Source organism: Sesamum indicum, linkage group LG5, assembly GCF_000512975.1.
Source record: "Sesamum indicum cultivar Zhongzhi No. 13 linkage group LG5, S_indicum_v1.0, whole genome shotgun sequence".
Classification (NCBI taxonomy): Eukaryota; Viridiplantae; Streptophyta; class Magnoliopsida; order Lamiales; family Pedaliaceae; genus Sesamum; species Sesamum indicum.
In genome coordinates, this window is record NC_026149.1 from 9199453 (window position 1) to 9216834 (window position 17382).

General features: G+C 31.7%; 2 protein-coding genes across 2 annotated transcripts; one reads left to right on the forward strand and one right to left on the reverse strand.

Annotated features, from left to right (window-relative positions):
- On the forward strand, window positions 325-4110 carry LOC105162290. Its single transcript, XM_011080295.2, has 3 exons — window positions 325-714; window positions 3580-3603; window positions 3741-4110. Exons 1-3 carry the CDS (start codon window positions 522-524, stop codon window positions 4040-4042), a joined length of 519 nt encoding a protein of 172 aa, XP_011078597.1. The 5' UTR covers window positions 325-521; the 3' UTR covers window positions 4043-4110.
- Window positions 4283-9434, reverse strand: LOC105162291 (two-component response regulator ARR12). Its single transcript, XM_011080296.2, has 6 exons — window positions 8717-9434; window positions 7857-8009; window positions 7271-7660; window positions 7092-7168; window positions 5451-6683; window positions 4283-5156 (listed from the first exon to the last, which is right to left on the reverse strand). The coding sequence occupies exons 1-6, from the start codon at window positions 8841-8843 to the stop codon at window positions 5088-5090; spliced, it is 2049 nt and encodes a 682-aa protein (XP_011078598.1). The 5' UTR covers window positions 8844-9434; the 3' UTR covers window positions 4283-5087.

The window sequence follows — 17382 nt, forward strand, 5'->3', positions numbered from 1 at the left end:
TTATAACATATATTTGAGCTTAAAATATTTTAATAAACTTAGCGGAATACGAAAAGTTAAAACTCAAATCGAATTTGATCGAATCTAAATAATTATATAATAAATGTAATACATTTATCATATAATTGGTGTACAATTTAGAAAAAATAATCAATTACATTTATAATAATTTGTTTAAATCAAATTTGAACGGGTAAAAATTTTGTACGAAACATCCAAAAAAAAAAAATTGAGAAAACGAGTAAAAGTAGTAAAGACAAGAAGTTGACAAAAGAATCGCGGAAAGAGGAAGTGCTTAACTGAGAACATTTGTAGATTTTACAGCACGAGGAATTTGGAACACACTCGCTAGTAAGAGTGAGGATAGATCCCTAAGTACTGTATTAATTTGATAAAAACCACTGTCAGATCTCATTGTTCTTACACACGCAAACCCAGAAGAGTGTCTGTCTGAGTGTGTGTATATACATATACACATATATATAGAGAGAGAGAAAGAGAGAGGGGGGGCAGAGGGTGAGATGAACTGGAGACCAGGGACTTGCTTACGGTGCTGCTTGGTGATTTTTGCAGTGGTTTCTGCACTATGCGTATCTGGACCGGCATTGTATTTTAAGTTGAAGAAAGGTTTGAAATTGAAAGGTGTTTCTGCTTCTTGTGCTCCATGTGTTTGTCATTGTGCCCCTCCTCAATCCCTTTCTCAGATTGCTCCTGGTATGTCCTCTCTCTCTCTCTCTCTCTTTACTTTGTCTTTCTTGGTCTAAGTTTCGGTCTCTTTGTGGGCTGTTTTGTGCTTTTAGCTTCTGGGGTTCTTGCAGATTTTTTCAATTTCTTGATTATCTTCTGTTTCTGGCTTTAAGTTTTTTGGCATCCATGATAAAGTTAAGTGTTTGATAGTTTCTGTGCTGTTTTCCTTGATGACCTCCATGTGTTCAAACATGTCGAGACTGCTGCTTTGTTTTCTTGTCATTTGGTTTCTCTGCAATTGCGTAGGTGAATAGGCAAATCAATGTCTTTAACCAGTTACCTCACTCTTGTTTGGGGAACTATACTTCCATGACATTGTAATTCTGTTTTCAGCGAAGTGCTCATTCTTTGTTTCTTGCATTGACTGCCCTGTTTGTTTGTGTTTTCCTTTTCAGTTTTCAGTCAAAAATAGGCGTAAATAAGAGTAAATTTGCTGCCGGAGCTACCTAAAATAGTTGTTTTGTGGTTCTTCAATGGACCGCTGTGTTGATAATGGTGGGGAATCTTATGTTGCCCACGCCTATGAAATCTCTAGGTTGGTAACTCCATGGTGGAAAAGTCGCTTGATTGAACCTGAATCAATTATACGAAAAGTATAATACAATTATCGTGTAATTGCATGATAGGGTGAATAGCAATTTATTCTTTGTGATATTGAACATGAGCACATTACCCCCTATTAAAAAAATATAGCAATTTACTCCTTTGTACTTTTTCAAATGAAGCGATTTACCTCCTTATGCAGGGAGGTAAATTGCTTCATTTTAAAAATTATAGGGGGATAAATTGTTATATTTTAAAACATATAAGGAGGTAAATCGCTATTTTTTTTCATGAGTGGGTAATTTGCTCATTTGCGATATCATAAGGGGTTGCTTTCATTTACGATATCATAAGGGGTTGCTTTCATTTACGATATCACAAGAGGGTTGCTTGCATTTTTCCCTTGTATGATATAAGTGTAGAAGAAGCTCCATATTGCAGTACAGTTTCCTACTCTTCCTCATCATAGGAATTCTACGGAGGTGAATAAGTTGCAGTTATGCAAGCGATGACTTCTCTTAAGTATCATGCATGACGTTAGACGGCAGATTAGTACTAGTTTACAACAATTTTTAGGTCTTTTGCCTAAAGAGTAACTTTTACTCACACTCTTATCTTTTGCATTTGGCGACCTCTGAAAGATCTTTACTCTCATTTTTAAATTGGATAAATTACATAGGGCTCTCTTGAAGTTTATCATAATTATAAAAAAAAATTCGTTATTTGAAAAATTACAAATAATTCATTAAAATAAAGATCGTCTAACAAATATTCCTTAAAATGGGCTGTCGGCAAGGGTATTTGGTAAACGGTCATTAACTTCGGGAGAGTATTTATAATTTTCCAAACAACGAAAGATACTTCTAATTATGACAAATTTCAAGAGAGCGTGGTGTAAAATACCAATCTAAATTCCATTTTCCACTATAATTTCCTACTATTCAATTACCTAATGGGAATTGTGTATAACTTTTCTTTTTCTTTTTAAATTTATCAGTTGCATTATTATTTACCAAACATATGAAATTGAATCATTTGGAAAATCTCAATTCCTATTTTACTCTTTTGGTATACCAAACATAAAAATGATGTAATAAAATCACTCCTTTTACCTGAATTCCGTCCCTAAATTCATTCCTTTCCCACCCAAATCCGACCCTTAGGGAGCAATTGGAATGTAGGAACGGAGCAGGAACGGAATGAACATTCCCAAATCCATTCCTACATCTATGATTGGTATGTTAAAAGTTTGCGAATACTTATTCCCTTAGATGAGGGGTTAGCTTTTCCCTTCGTCCAACACGATGGAGTTCAAGTTATCCTATCTTTTTTTTTTGTATTAATTTAATATTTAGTTTTAATTATTATTAAATTTAAGTACTTCTTGTGTCTAGTATTGTGAAATAATTGTGTATGTATGGTGATAATATTTAATTATTTTTATTAATTCAAAATATTTCTTTCATGAAGTATTGGAAAAGTAATGATGGATATGTTATGATTGTACGTAGTAGTTTATTTGATTGTTCGAATCAATTTTTTTTTACTAGCAAAAAAATATTATCTATATGTTTATTGAGTCAATAAAGTATTTCATATATAAATAAATACATTTTCATATATAATATATATATATATATATTGGATAACATATAAGATGATTTATATATTGCTTATAACTTTCTTAAGCAATTCTGAAAAATATACTACTAATATACAATTAAATTCAACATATTAAATAAAATATGAATAAGTTATATTTTAGAAAAATACTAAAGGACAAATTTGTCATAATATACTTTAATTATATCACTAATCATTGTTTCTAATATGAATTATGTGAACGGAATTAACTAAAGAAAAAGACAATTTTATTACCTTCTAATTTATTGTGTATACCAATCATAGGAATACTATTCGAATTAAATTTTTCCCGTTTTTGTTTCATTCCTAAATTAAATACATTTCCACTTAATTTTATTCCTACATATCGATCATGCCGGGAAAGACGAAAAAGATAAAGAATAAAGAAGGAAAGAATTCATAAGGCTGATGTTGAACTAACAGCCTCATTCTTACTGAACAACCTACGACATCAAATCTCAAATGAACATTGTTTTGTCTTTCTGGTGAAATTTTCTCATCTTTCCTTGTACGGTTCTTACCATCTTCTCTTATTTGATTACACTGCTTGTCTGATTACAAGGTGAAAGTTATGGTTTAATACAGTCTTGTTGGATTAGAAAACTCAATTCTATTAACATTTTCCCTTCTCTTCTTTCGTGGCAGGCTTGGCTGATCTCTCTGTTACAGGTACCGATAGCTTGCATTTCTCTCTTTCTCCCTCCCCCGTCCTTTCCGGTTGGGGGCGGCCGCTTATAGCCCCCTCCGGTTTCATGAATTTTAGTGAAGACACTGCAAAAGTTCTAGTAAACAATTTTCAATGACAGATTGCGGAAAAGATGACCCTGATCTCAAGGAAGAGATGGAGAAGCAATTTGTGGACTTACTGTCCGAAGAGCTAAAGTTGCAAGAAACGGTAGGCGAAGAGCACTCTCATCATATGAACATTACATTAGGTGAGGCAAAAAGATTGGCTTCCCAGTATCAGAGGGAAGCCGAGAAATGCAATGCTGCTACAGAAACTTGTGAGGGAGCCAGAGAACGAGCCCAGGTGCTGCTCACTAAGGAGAAGAAAATGACGACATTGTGGGAACAAAGAGCACGGCAACTTGGTTGGGAAGGGGAATAGTTACATACAGAAATTTTATATATTTCTGTTTTCTGCTAATGCTGTCTACATGTGAATCCAGGAAAGACGAGAACTAAAAGAGTAGCCCGCCATATGAACATCACCTTGGGGGAAGCAAGACGGTCGGCTTCCCAGTACCAGAGGGAAGCTGAGAAATGCAATGCTGCCACAGAAACTTGCGAGGGAGCCAGGGAACGAGCTGAGACGCTGCTCGCTAAAGAGAAGAAGATAACTTTGGTGTGGGAACGACGAGCTAAGCTGCTTGGGTGGGAGGGTTAATAATGATAACCGGAAACCATAGTTTCTATGCTATGTAATATGAATCGACTAAGTATAGATATCTAGAGAGTGTTGAAGTTTGCATTAGTATCTTGTTATTTTGTTCAGTCCTCTCCCACTGCAGCTGAGTTGAGTTCAACTTGTGTTGACGACGAGCACTTGTTATTTCATTCGGTCCTCTCCAACTGCAGCTAAGTTCAACTTGCATTGCAAACAAGCACAATTATCTGTGGGGATGATTGAAAAATTACATCTAGTAACCCTAAAGTTTGCTTTTACATAAATTTAAATTCGTCCCAACTTTTTTTTAATATTAACAAATATAGTGATTTCTGACTAACGGGGAGCTTATTTGTCAAATAGAAACAAACTTCAATAATACTAAATATAATTTGCAAACCACAAGAAATCCGCGTTTAATTACACCAAACCTCGGAAGAAAAGTGCATAATTCCCTTATTTGTGAATGCATAACAAGAATTGGGTTAAACCCTCAAGGGAAGGAAATAGAAGAAAATAAAGCATGGACTTTCCTGAAACGTTTTATTCATAATTTTGCAACCAAGAGAATTTCTCAAGATAATTACTAGAGTGCTATTTTCAATTGGAACTTAGGGTTTGAAACAGAAGAACTAACCGGGCTAAATTCAACCATACTAGAAATATTCTGAAAGATAAAAACAGATTACAAATAGATACAGACTCTTGATGAAGAGTTTCAGTTTTGCAGCTTCTTCATGATGAAAAGTCGCTAACAAAGCTTTTATCATATACCTGATCCAAAAGAGTAATCATCAAATCCAAAGTCGCAATTTGGTATGGTTTCGTCTTGTTCCTACACATCAAGAAAACACGGTATGTTAACATAAATAGAAGTCAAATGATGTTCAGGATACTGCAACAAGAAAAACATACGCGCTATTGACCAAAGATCGTCTGTGCATTGTCTTTTGAGGAGACAAGATGTTTAAGTCCAGGAATAATAACAAGAAACAACAAGACCACAATGGAAACCAGATGTAGTGAACTTCTCTATACTGGTGCAGATCTCACTCATTGCAGATGTTAGCCTTTGAACCGAATAGAATGAAAGAAGTCTCTCAGGAGTGAAACAAAATAATTATCGTACCCGTTTGATCATAGCATTCATCAGTTCATCCAACGAATCATAACTTTGGGGAACATATCCACCTTGCAATTTTGGGTGCTCGAAAGGGAAGTCATCATGCGACCTCGTTCTTGGTTCTGTTGCCGACTTTTCATTTTCATTCTGCTGCAGAAGATTTGAAGCACTTCCAGTTGATCTGCCGTTAATGAACATGTCCATCTTCTGGTTCAAGATTCCGCTATTCTGGTCCAAACTCCGGCCCAGAGGAGACACAATACCGTTGCCCGGAATATGAGAATTCAAGGAACCAAAAACATTATTTGAGCTGTGCGCATAGTTTCCACTCTGCTCTTCCCACCTTTGGCTAGGCACCTGATTCATATTCTGTATATCGCCCATAAAACTTTCCTGGCACTGCATGTCTCTTGAATCTTCAAAAGGTGGTAATGCCATGGCCGAAGAAAACTCAATAGCGTTGTTCTGAAAGTAAGAGCCATTTGAAGAACTATTGTCTCTCGAGCCATTGAGAGGCAACTGACTGTGGAAAACCTCAGTAGAAAGCAAAGGGTTTGGCTGCATTTTGGACGATTCAAGCGCATTCTGCCAGTTCTCATTACATTTTCCAGGATCCAGCAAATTGGACGAACTGGAGACACCAGCATTGAAGGATTCTGCATTAAAAGAAGCCATGTTATGAGTAGACTGATTTCCGAATCCTCCACCACCCAGCACTTGCTGGACGTTCAACATCATTGGACTATTTGTGCTACTGTTCATCAAGTTGCTTGAGCTACCAATTGCAGCTGAAAACATTCTTGAGTCGTCAATACTATTGACGTTCGCACTTCCTAAGGCACCCTGGCTTGGTTGCAACTGATCAAGTTCCAATGACGATGGAATTCCCTGAAATAAACTTGCATTTGGACTTGCAGGTGAAAGGGCTGAATGCATTTTCCCGAGTGAAGTGATAGAGCTGTTCAAGTTTTGAGTTTGGCTTGGCTGGATTAGTGCAGATGGAGTAAGGTTACGAAGATTCACATTAGCAGGACTGTTTAGTCTACCAAGCATGCCACCAGTTGTGAAAGGTGATAAGCCTACATTTGCAAGTCTTGCTCCAGACAATGTTCGAAAGTCTCCAAGCCCATCCAGTGAGCCCATACGCATGAAAGGGGAATCCTTGACCCCAAGAGCAGCTGCCATGTTTGCTTGCTGGGATGCAACTGAACTAATTCTTTTCAGGTAAAGCCTATACTTCTGCAACAGCACAGATTAAGAATTATTTTAAGTTCAATAGACAGATTCACTTTTCATCCATCATTGCTCTATTGTCCTTTTTCAATGCTATCGAATAAACTCCAACAGTGTTAGGGCCTTAAAAACCATCCATATTTGTTGGTAAGATTTTCATTCATGAATAACTAAAAGGTAGTCACAGAGTAAATTGATGGATCGGTATGTGATTCGAACAATGCAAATACGGGTGGTGGATATGTTCGCATTTAAAGCTTGCTTTTTATTTCTATCAGCATAGTCCATTCACGTAGTCTGACCCAAATGCAGCCTAACATGCTTCTAGTCCATGATTATTCCAACATGTAACAAATAAAAGATAATTTGACTTAGGTGGGGAAAATAAAAGGCAGAGAAGGAGAAATTTAGTGCCTGGAGATGGCTAGCCACGTTTTCCCGGGTAAGGCCATCCACATTCATCAGGTCTAGAATCCTTTTGGGAACAGCCTCTGCATTGAGAAACAGGATATAAGAAAATGGATCAGAGTTTTACAAAAATAAGCTGAAAAAGTTCACACATAATCCAAACGCATTGAGTTATAAGAACTCACTTTCAATTCCCAACTGATTCACGGCTGCAACAAACTTCCTATGAAGCTCTATGGACCAGACAACCCGAGGCTTTTTCTGCGTCCCGGGGTCTTCACTTTCATTTCCATTATCTTCACTCTCATCTTCCTCATCTTTCCTCTTTCTGTTAAATCTCCCATTCTGATCTGTATCTCCTGTCAATGGAGAACCATGAACTTCTCGACTTGCCTGATGAGTCTTGACTTGATCACCAGATTTGTTCTGATTTTTTCCATCAAACTTTTTTCTCCTAATTACATGTTGCCATATGTTCCTCAGCTCCTCAATCCGAACAGGTTTCACCAAATAATCACAAGCACCATGAGTAACCCCTTTCATAACAAGCTTTGGATCACTGTTTGCTGACAGCACTGCGACAAGAAAGCATCAAAAGGTACTCCAAGATTAATAGCCATAATAAATATGGTCAGTGTATGTAATACACGTCTTGCAGGCTTAGGTAAAAGACTCAAATCCCAGAAGAGACGCGATGGTTAGCTGATCTTGACAGTCCATATAAACATAACAAGAAAAGAACAAGGAGATGGGAAACGAGCGTGAACTTACTGATAACAGGTAGATCCATTTCAAGACCAACAAGTTCCAGAAGCTTAAAACCATCCATGTCTGGCATATGGACATCACTGATCACCAGGTCAAATCTCTCTTTGTTTTCCCTCAACATCTTCAATGCCATCCTAGCCTGACTCGTTGTAGTGACTGTGAAAACCATTAAATTATTCCATGAAAACAGTGAATTTAGCCCTTTACCATGACCCACATAGCCGGCCTCTGATTTCAAAACATGACATTCTCCACCATATTCTCTAGGCCGGATATTATTCACAATCCTAGACTACATGAAGGAAAACAAATAAAGAGCACGGAAAATTTTTTACAAGATAAATAGGCCATGAATCGGTATCTTCCAGAACAAATAACATAAGATTCCAAAGGAAGCTTCATGATTCAGATTCTATAGTTGTTTGCAAGAAAATTAAATTTTCCAGTTGCAGCAAATTTCAAACTTAATCATAAAGAGGGCCACTTTTACATTAGAACCTCTGAAATGCCCAAAGAAAGTAAAATTAGGACAGTTGAGCAATTTGAGCACTAAAATCCGCAATTCTTGCATGCAATGTACAAATTATTACTATGTTCAACTGTTCGGGAGTACTGAACACGACAACCTCAAATATCTAAAATTCCTAGAAACATAGACAAGAATTGAAAATAAATAAGAAAGTATGTTTAAAAGATTGGAGAGCCATACAATCTCATCAAGTCAAAATCCACATCGATGTAACAGTTGTACTGTTATACAGACAACCAAATAACATAAATTAGCAGAAAATTCAACTCGAATATCAAGAAACCACACAAATTCAAGAACTGCTGAAGGCAAAACAGAAAAAAAAAAAACGCACCATGGTACTGGCATTTTCTGAGCAGAGTGTCCAACAACTTTAAGCAAATTGGGTCATCATCAACAGCAAGAACACGCATCCCCACCGGAAAATTCTCACTATCACCCCTAATTTCCTCCACAGTCATTGTTGCGGCGGCCCACAATTCCAAACCCCAAAACAGCCAAGAGGAGGAGGGAAAAAAGAAACAGACTAAAACTCGAGTCTTTGACCCCCAAAAGTCACTTTCTTGAAGACTTCCACAGAAAACGCAGATTCAAAAAGTCTTCCTTCAATATCAAGAATTCAAGAATTGACTCGAGATCGCAAAGAAAACACAAAGTACACCTTCTGTGCGTGTGTGTAGAGATGGAAAGGGGGCAGAGAGAGAAAGAGAGACAAGAAAAAAGACTTTAATTGAAGTGAGTAAAAGCTGTACGGGTGGACAATGATGGTGATGGCCAGAGCATAGTGAATGGTTTCAACCCAACAAAACACCAAATCGTATCAGTTCCTCTCTTTCTTTTTTGCTAATGCCACTCTCTCTCTCTCTCTCTCTCTCTGTATAGATTTCTTTTGTCTTTTGCTTTTTCTTTCTCTCCCCACCTTTTGTTAGAGTAGTGATTTGTGACAAAAGGTGTATATATTAAACAAAAGAATATGGATATAGATATAGATAGATGTGTGTGTATTCATGTGTCCACTGGATGTGAATAATGGAGTCAAATAATGGAGCCTTTGTTTATAATACTCTGCTTCCAGCAACTTTTCTCTCTCCTCTCTCTCTCTCTCCCCCCAACTCAGATGGAGCCGAAGCATGCAATTTTGGAAGTGGAAGACTCATTGGGAATTGATTCAGTGTTTCACATGTCCACCAAGAACTTCAACACAGTTTTGAGAAAAATCTTGACCAGTCATCAAGCCCAAGACTGTCTAAATGCATTTCCCTCACGTTGTGCATTTGACCTTGCACTTAAACTTACCTTAGTGAAAACATACGTTTCTTTTGGAAACTTTGAGGTTCTCTTCACAAATGATGTTTCTTGAAATTCCTTCCCTGCCCCCCAAAAACCATATGGGCTAGGTCAGAATGGTGGCAATCCACTCGGGGTATTTTGGACTTTTCAGTTGGACTTGGGCTGACATATTGCTAGGAACAATCTAGGCATCAGAATCTTGGTAATAATTTAGGACATGAATGCTAATGATACTCCCATTTTTCCCTTTTGTGGGAATCATTTACAGTACAAATTTACCCTATTTGAATAATGAAAGGTGCTCAATGTGTGGTTCATTTTTGAATATATTGACTTTTCACATTTAAGTAGCTAAAGAAGTCTAAAGGTAATTGTTTATGCCTACCATCCATTGACATGATGATGATGATGATGATGATGATGTGGAAATTCAGATTTGGATTGCGTTCGATTATATTTGAATCAATTTTGTAATAAGTATAATATATTTATAGTGTAATTGATGTATTTTAAAAAAAAATGATCAATCACATAATAAGTGTATTATACATGTTATGTAATTGGTGTGATTGAACCAAATTAAACTTGAATGAAAGTTTTTCGATGACCACGACGATCGGCATCATTTGTTTTGTTGAAATATTTCTTTGCCATGATTATGTAATTAAAAACGCATTGAATAAGGAAAAAATTTCAAATAATTGCCTATTTATAATTTGTTACCATTTATTGTTCAATTTGCTATTATTTATAAAACTTTTTTTTTTATTTAAGTTCGTCCGTTGTAGAAATAGAATTGTATTTGGGAAAACTGGACTTTCTTTTGTTGTACCTGTGGTAAGTTAAAATTGCTTCTAACACAAACCAACCAAATAATTATAATATATTAGGATAATAGATTTGTAAAAAAGATTAAAGATTTAAATGCATAAAATATGTTTTAAAAAGAATGTTAAAAATCTCCATTTATTTTAAAAATAACCAAAAAGAATCTCTCTCTATTTTCTTAATCGTAGCTCAATCGTTTATCTCCGCTAAATCTAATTAACGGCATTAACTTTTTAATAAAATGGTCACTATACCCTTACTTAATATATATTATTTGTTATTTTAATAAACGTTGGATCTTTTTTATTAAATAATGATCGTCAGATCTAATCAATTAATTTTAACAGTTAGATTTTTAAAAAATAAAAGGTATGAATTCAAAAAATTATTTATTTTATATTATATATAAATAATTCAAAAATTATTATTATTATATAAAAAAAACCCTAACTCCCCCGCACTTTTATTATAGCAATTTTATACAATTAGGGGCATTTTGAGTCAATTCAAGACAAAAAAATCAAAATACACAAAAAAATCAAGTCCAAACATACTTCAGGCACATGCGTCCGACCTTCCATTACTCTGTAATGGAATTGGGGATTTAGTCTATTTCTAAAATACAGGGGGAATTTTAGCTATTTCAGAAAAATACAAGGGGGTAAAATGGAGTTTAGTCGAGATTAAAAGTCATCACTCGTTGGAGTTACAAAAATATGCAAATCATTGTCTATAAAAGGGATAAAAAGAATTGTATTAATGATGTCTTAACCTAGTAGTAGAGACTAAGGCTGTCTTAACCTAGTAGTAGAGACTAAGGCTGAGGTTTTATGAACATAATAATATGGATTCAGGTATTGATTGAATTAAGAGTTATTGTAATATGTGTGATAGGTCATGTGAGTTATTATAATTTGTTTATAATCATATCAATGTAATAATTGAACGGGAATCACTTTCTAGAACCAATATGCTTATTTCATCTGTATATGTTTATGCCGATTGTAGAACGGACCATAATATCCAAAGTTCTGACCACTATGTCTGCTTTTACATTTTGCCATTAAAACTTTTTTTTTTTTTATCAACTTATCATCTCAACTTGACTAAATTTGTATTTTGCCATAAAAAATATGCATATGGTTTTTAGTGTTCATTTAAATCTGAATTTGTTACAGAAATCACTATAAATTTTTACTCAAATTTCAAGTCTAATAGAATTGAAACTTATGCCTTTGAATATAATTAAGAGTGTGTTTGGCTGAACTCATAAGTTTCTCAAAACATCTTATAAGATGTTTGAAAGCTTATAAGTTCCAATAAGATAAAAAGTTAAATTTTCTAATTTTTTTAAGATCTAATTAATTATATAAAATTAATATGTCATAGACAAAAATATCCTTACACTCTCTTCTCTCTCTCTCACACACACACACAACTCTTTCTCAAGATTTTATTTTTCTTTTACTATTTAATTTTTCTAACATTTGAGAAAAAGATAAAATACTTTATTATTTAATAATAAACTATTTTAGTTAAATAAAAATGAGATTGATCTTGATATTATATTTATTGAAAAATATAAATTTAAAATATTATAAATTATACGATTAGAAATAATCTCGACTAGCACGAATGTACATATATTATTTTTATTCAAAAGTTTAGGTAATAATTCGTTATTTTTTTTACTGTAAAAAGATTATCTATTAAATTTTTATTTAGAATTAGACTAATATGTATTATTTATAAAAGTGTTTTAAAAAAATTTAATATATCAAGAAATAACAACTTATTTGATTCGAGTAGTATTATGCCCATTTTAGTCATTTTACCGTAAAATACCTTGTTATGTCGAACATTCTAATATCTGATAAAATATTTTCACATCTTATAAAATTATAAAATATCTTATAAAATATATAAGCTTATAAATTATTTTAAAAAAAGTTTAGCCAAACAGCGTCTAAGTCATCTATCAATCTTTTATAAAGACTTGAAACTTAATGATTACTTCTACTTTGTGGACTATCTATCATTTTTAATACTTAAAAGAAAAAAAAAACATAGAAGAGTATAGATCACAACATAGTTAATATTCAGTTGTCATCCAAAGGTACAACCAAGTACAGCAGGGCTGTTAAACATATGGTGAAAGGTACCAGATTCCTCCACCTTTCAGTATCTCATTGAGCCACTTATGCCTTATTTGGTTTTTTTTTTAATAAATTTTAAAATTAAGAAAAAGCAAAATTTCAAAGTGACAAAAAATTGATTTAAAATTTAAAAGTAGTAAAAAAAAAGTATTAACATTTTTACTATAGTTACATATACTAGTAATTTAAATTTAAATTATTTATAATAAATAATTTATTAAAATATATTTAAAATTAATTAATAAAAGATTATTGTTATATTAATTAATATCTACATTTGATATAATATATAAATTTTAAAAGATGAACATATATACTGTTTTTTCATTGTGATCTTAATTTGATGTTTTATTTAAACTATAAATTTATAAAAAATATATATTTTGTAATTTGATATTTAAATATATTTAAAAATAAAAAAATTATTTACTTTTCAGGAGGGATGAAAATGCAAAAAAAAATCAATAAAACTACAATTAAAATATGTGCATTTAATTATGATAATTCTCCACATAATATAAGTATATTTTATCAATTTATAATAAAAAATTTTCAAAGTCCACACGAGGATCATGCCTACTTGCACCACCCACGAGTGCACTTCACCTTGCTGTTAACTTCTAACGAAAGGGGGGATTTTTCGCAGGATTTTAGAAAACAAAGTATTCTTTTTTGCCAAATTTAAAACATAGGGGGATTTTTAGCCGACTCTTGAAAATATAGGGGGCAATATGCAATTTGCCCTATTTTTTCATTTTTGATTTTCAATTTGCAAATAATGAAAGTACAATTATATTTATTTTTATTAAAATATTTTATTATCATTCTCATCTCAATTATTACTTTTTATATGTATTTATGTACGAATAAAATCATTTCAATCATGAATGTTATAAATTTATAAATTTTTTTTATAATACTTTGATATGACATCACTAACAATTATAAATCAATAAAATATAACTATTAATTTTATTTGAATAAAATATATTTATTAACAATAATAACATATCATTTTTATCAACTAAAAATAATATATTGATGTGACAACACTACCAGCGTAAAATACACTCTAACTCGCCGATTAATCCAAATATTTTTCATATTCATACAAAAATCTGTACAAAATTGATACTACACGTTTCTCATTATATAATAACAGATAAATTATATCAGCATCTTTAAAGTTAGATTCAAATACAAAAATATTCCCTATTTTATATAAAAATATAATTATATTTTTTATAATTATAATTATAAATACAAATATACCGTACATAAAATATATTACATTAATACCTCTAAATGTAATATACTTATATTTTTTAAATATAAAAAATATTTATATATTTAAACCTAACTTCAAAAGTATCGTCTAATTTATCTAACAACAAAAAACAAAACCAAACATGTCCTTTCCTCTTCTCCAGCTTCCGTAGGTTAGCAGATTGGTGGGTCCCATTTCGGGACTTGGTCCAATATGCTCGAATCATGTGAACCTTTACATGAAAGTAGCCGCTGGTACAAGCAATATTCTTTTTTTTTTTAAAAATAAATAAATTCAATATTATATAATTTAATATATTTAAATTTAAATACGAATTTAAAATATTGATATTCTACATCAACAAATAATGAATATTGATACTTCTAAACAAAGAGATAAAATTCCACTGTAAAAAATAAATAATAAATTTAAATTCGTAGAACTCAAACACATCGTCTCTTAATACAAATAATATTCCTACTTCACAATTTGCGTAAATTCTTGCCAACAATACTCAGTTAACAAATATTGTACACATATCATATGATACGTGATAAGCAATACTTAATTAATAGATATTTATAATATTTATTTGAAATCTGACAATTACGTTCAAGTTTATCTATACGTTTTGATTTAATTTCATACACATAAATAATTATAATAATTTATTAATTATTGTTATTGTATTAAATATTTATATATCTATCAATATAATAAATTCGTATGTATATTAAAATAAGTGTTAATTACAGTTAGATCCTTTTTAAAAAATACATAATTATTTTTTTTTTTAGAAAAATTTTAAACTATACTTGGATCCCTCTCGAAAATTCTTAGTTTACAACTACATCCCTTTCAGTAAGAACTGGACGAAAAATCGTGAAATCAACTAAATTTACATGAACTTTCAATTTTCTTCACCTCTCATTAAGAATTTAATATACAAATATACCTTAGTATACTGTTATATGTGCGAGGGGTTAAAATAATATTTATATAACGTTAAAATGGTGTAATTGTAATAAATTATTGTTCCTAAATTATTGCTATTGGATATAAACTAGTTGTTGGTGAATGGAAAAACTAACTATTTTGTTAATAATCGGGATAATTCATTTACATCCCTTGATCTATTGTCTATTTGTACAAACCACCCCTATCTTTTAGATAATTACACACACTCACCAAAATATAATTATCACTTACACAAACTACCCCTTACTTTTTTAAAAAATTTCACATACACTCCCTAAAAGTATCAGTGATAGTTTCTATAATTATGTAAAAGACAAGGATGGTTTCTGTAAAGAGACCATAGATCAGGGGGCGTAGATGTAATTATCCCTTAATAATTTATACAAAATACTAAATGAGGTGCAAAATTAGAAGTTTAAATATGAAACTTAAAATTACAAGTTTATAACTTTTTTTTCTTTTTTTTCCGCTGAGTTCAAAAATTTCGTCCCAACCAGAAGAGGTATAGTTGTTAATGGAGAAATCTTATAAGGGTGTAAGTGTAATTTTAAAATTTTTGTGGAAAAGAGTATTTATTTCTAAATGTAATTAATCCTAAAAATAAGCTGACCCAAATAATTATTTTATAATATTACCATATCCATATAGAATCCAATTTCATGTTTTTGTGCCCATTTATTTATTACAACTTTGAAGCAGCGTCTATAATTTATCTTTTTAAATGTAAAATTTAAAATTCGCGACGTTATATCATTATTTAAAAATTATAAAATTGATGTTGCGCAAAAGCAATGAACACAATACAATTATAATTTATCATTTAATTTTTAAATGTAACAAAAATAATTATAATTCTAAATATATCACAATTTTCTCACTAGCTAAAGAATTCGTCTCACCAATAAAAAATGCAACCTCCCAAATCTCGACTCGAACTCGAGCTTGGATCGAGCCAGCTCGAGTTCAATATACTCTGCTCATAAGCTTGCGAGTCGATTTTTTATTTTTTTTATATTATAAATGTATATTTTTTAAATTTTTATATATTTAACTTCATATTTAATACTATTCAACTTTATATTCAAAACTAATCATATATTATAATTATTAATCAATATCATATATTTTAATTTTAGATAATAATAAATTATGGTACTCTTGTTTATATATTTAATATCTATATAAAACATGCTTAATCAACAATTAATAAGCTTCAATATTATTTTGTAAATAATTATTTAATAGGGTAAATTACAACCACGTCCCGTGAGGTTAGACATAATTACAAATACTTTCTCGTTGTTTGAAAAATTACAAATAGCCCGCTCAAATTAAAAATAATTGTGTAGCCTCTAAGCTTATGTCAAAATTTGGTGATTCTCATAAAGTAATCTAGAGAGTATAATAATAATAATAATAATAATGATGATGATGATGATGATGATGGTGACGGTTCAACAATTTTAATTATTTTTATTGTTATTTTATTATATATATAATGAGATCAATCATTATTTTTGTACTTTGATTTAAAAAAAATCATCCTTTAATTATTATTTTTTGTATATAATGAGATCAACCTCTTTTAAAAAGATAACTTATATTTATTTCTTTTATTATGTGAAAGTATTTTAATACTTTTTCTATACTTCTACTAATTATATTACAACTAAACTAATTATTAATTTCTATTTACAACAATAAATTAAAATATTATACCATATGTTTAATATTTTTTATAATTAATATAATACTATTTAATATTATTAATTTATTATAATAAAATTTAAAATTGAATAAAACTTGAGCTTTGACTCGAGCTCGAGCTCGAGCTCGAATTTCCTAAAATGATGGAGCTCGATTCAAACTCGATCTTTTACACCCCAACTTCCGACTGAACTAGGGGAGGGAGTATATATACTACTATTCTATTAAAGCAAGTAGCGACTTTTTACATCGCGTCTTGTATTTGAATTATTAGATGTGTGTGGGTTTGAAAAAAAAACGTAAAATAGTGGCTTTTTACGATCTTGTCCGTTGTCCCACTACTTTGGCAGCTTGGGGGGAGGGGGGTAGTGATGTAATTTACTTAAGTCAACATCAATGTCCACCTTGATCCACGCCTCTCATAAATGCCTGGTTTCCATGATTCTTGCCCTCCAATGATGATGATTGATGTTGGTTATCTAATATTGGATTTGTAACTTATTTGATTCTCTTTTCTTCCATATAAAAAAATAATCGAATAAATTATATCGACTTCTTCTAAAATTAGAACGTGATTTGCCCAAGAAATTTAAAAGAAATGAATGGTTGTGCGTCGCCGGTTCGAGAATGTGTGCCATAATGCACATATGCTTTCTGTTATTATTATTGATGATGTGAGAAGCGGATTATTAGTACTGATTTACCATTTTCTGTTAGCTCATGAGGTCTTTATCGCTAATGTCGGATCCGTTGGCCTATATGGGGTAAAGCTAG

Coding starts and splice junctions, on each gene's coding strand:
- LOC105162290 (XM_011080295.2), top strand. CDS start 522: ATGAACTGGAGACCAGGGACTTGCTTACGGTGCTGCTTGGTGATTTTT. Junction 715..3,579: donor CCTTTCTCAGATTGCTCCTG/GTATGTCCTCTC, acceptor CTTTCGTGGCAG/GCTTGGCTGATCTCTCTGTT. Junction 3,604..3,740: donor GGCTGATCTCTCTGTTACAG/GTACCGATAGCT, acceptor TTTCAATGACAG/ATTGCGGAAAAGATGACCCT.
- LOC105162291 (XM_011080296.2), bottom strand. CDS start 8,843: ATGACTGTGGAGGAAATTAGGGGTGATAGTGAGAATTTTCCGGTGGGG. Junction 8,010..8,716: donor CAGAAAATGCCAGTACCATG/GTGCGTTTTTTT, acceptor TGGTTTTCACAG/TCACTACAACGAGTCAGGCT. Junction 7,661..7,856: donor AATGGATCTACCTGTTATCA/GTAAGTTCACGC, acceptor TTCTTGTCGCAG/TGCTGTCAGCAAACAGTGAT.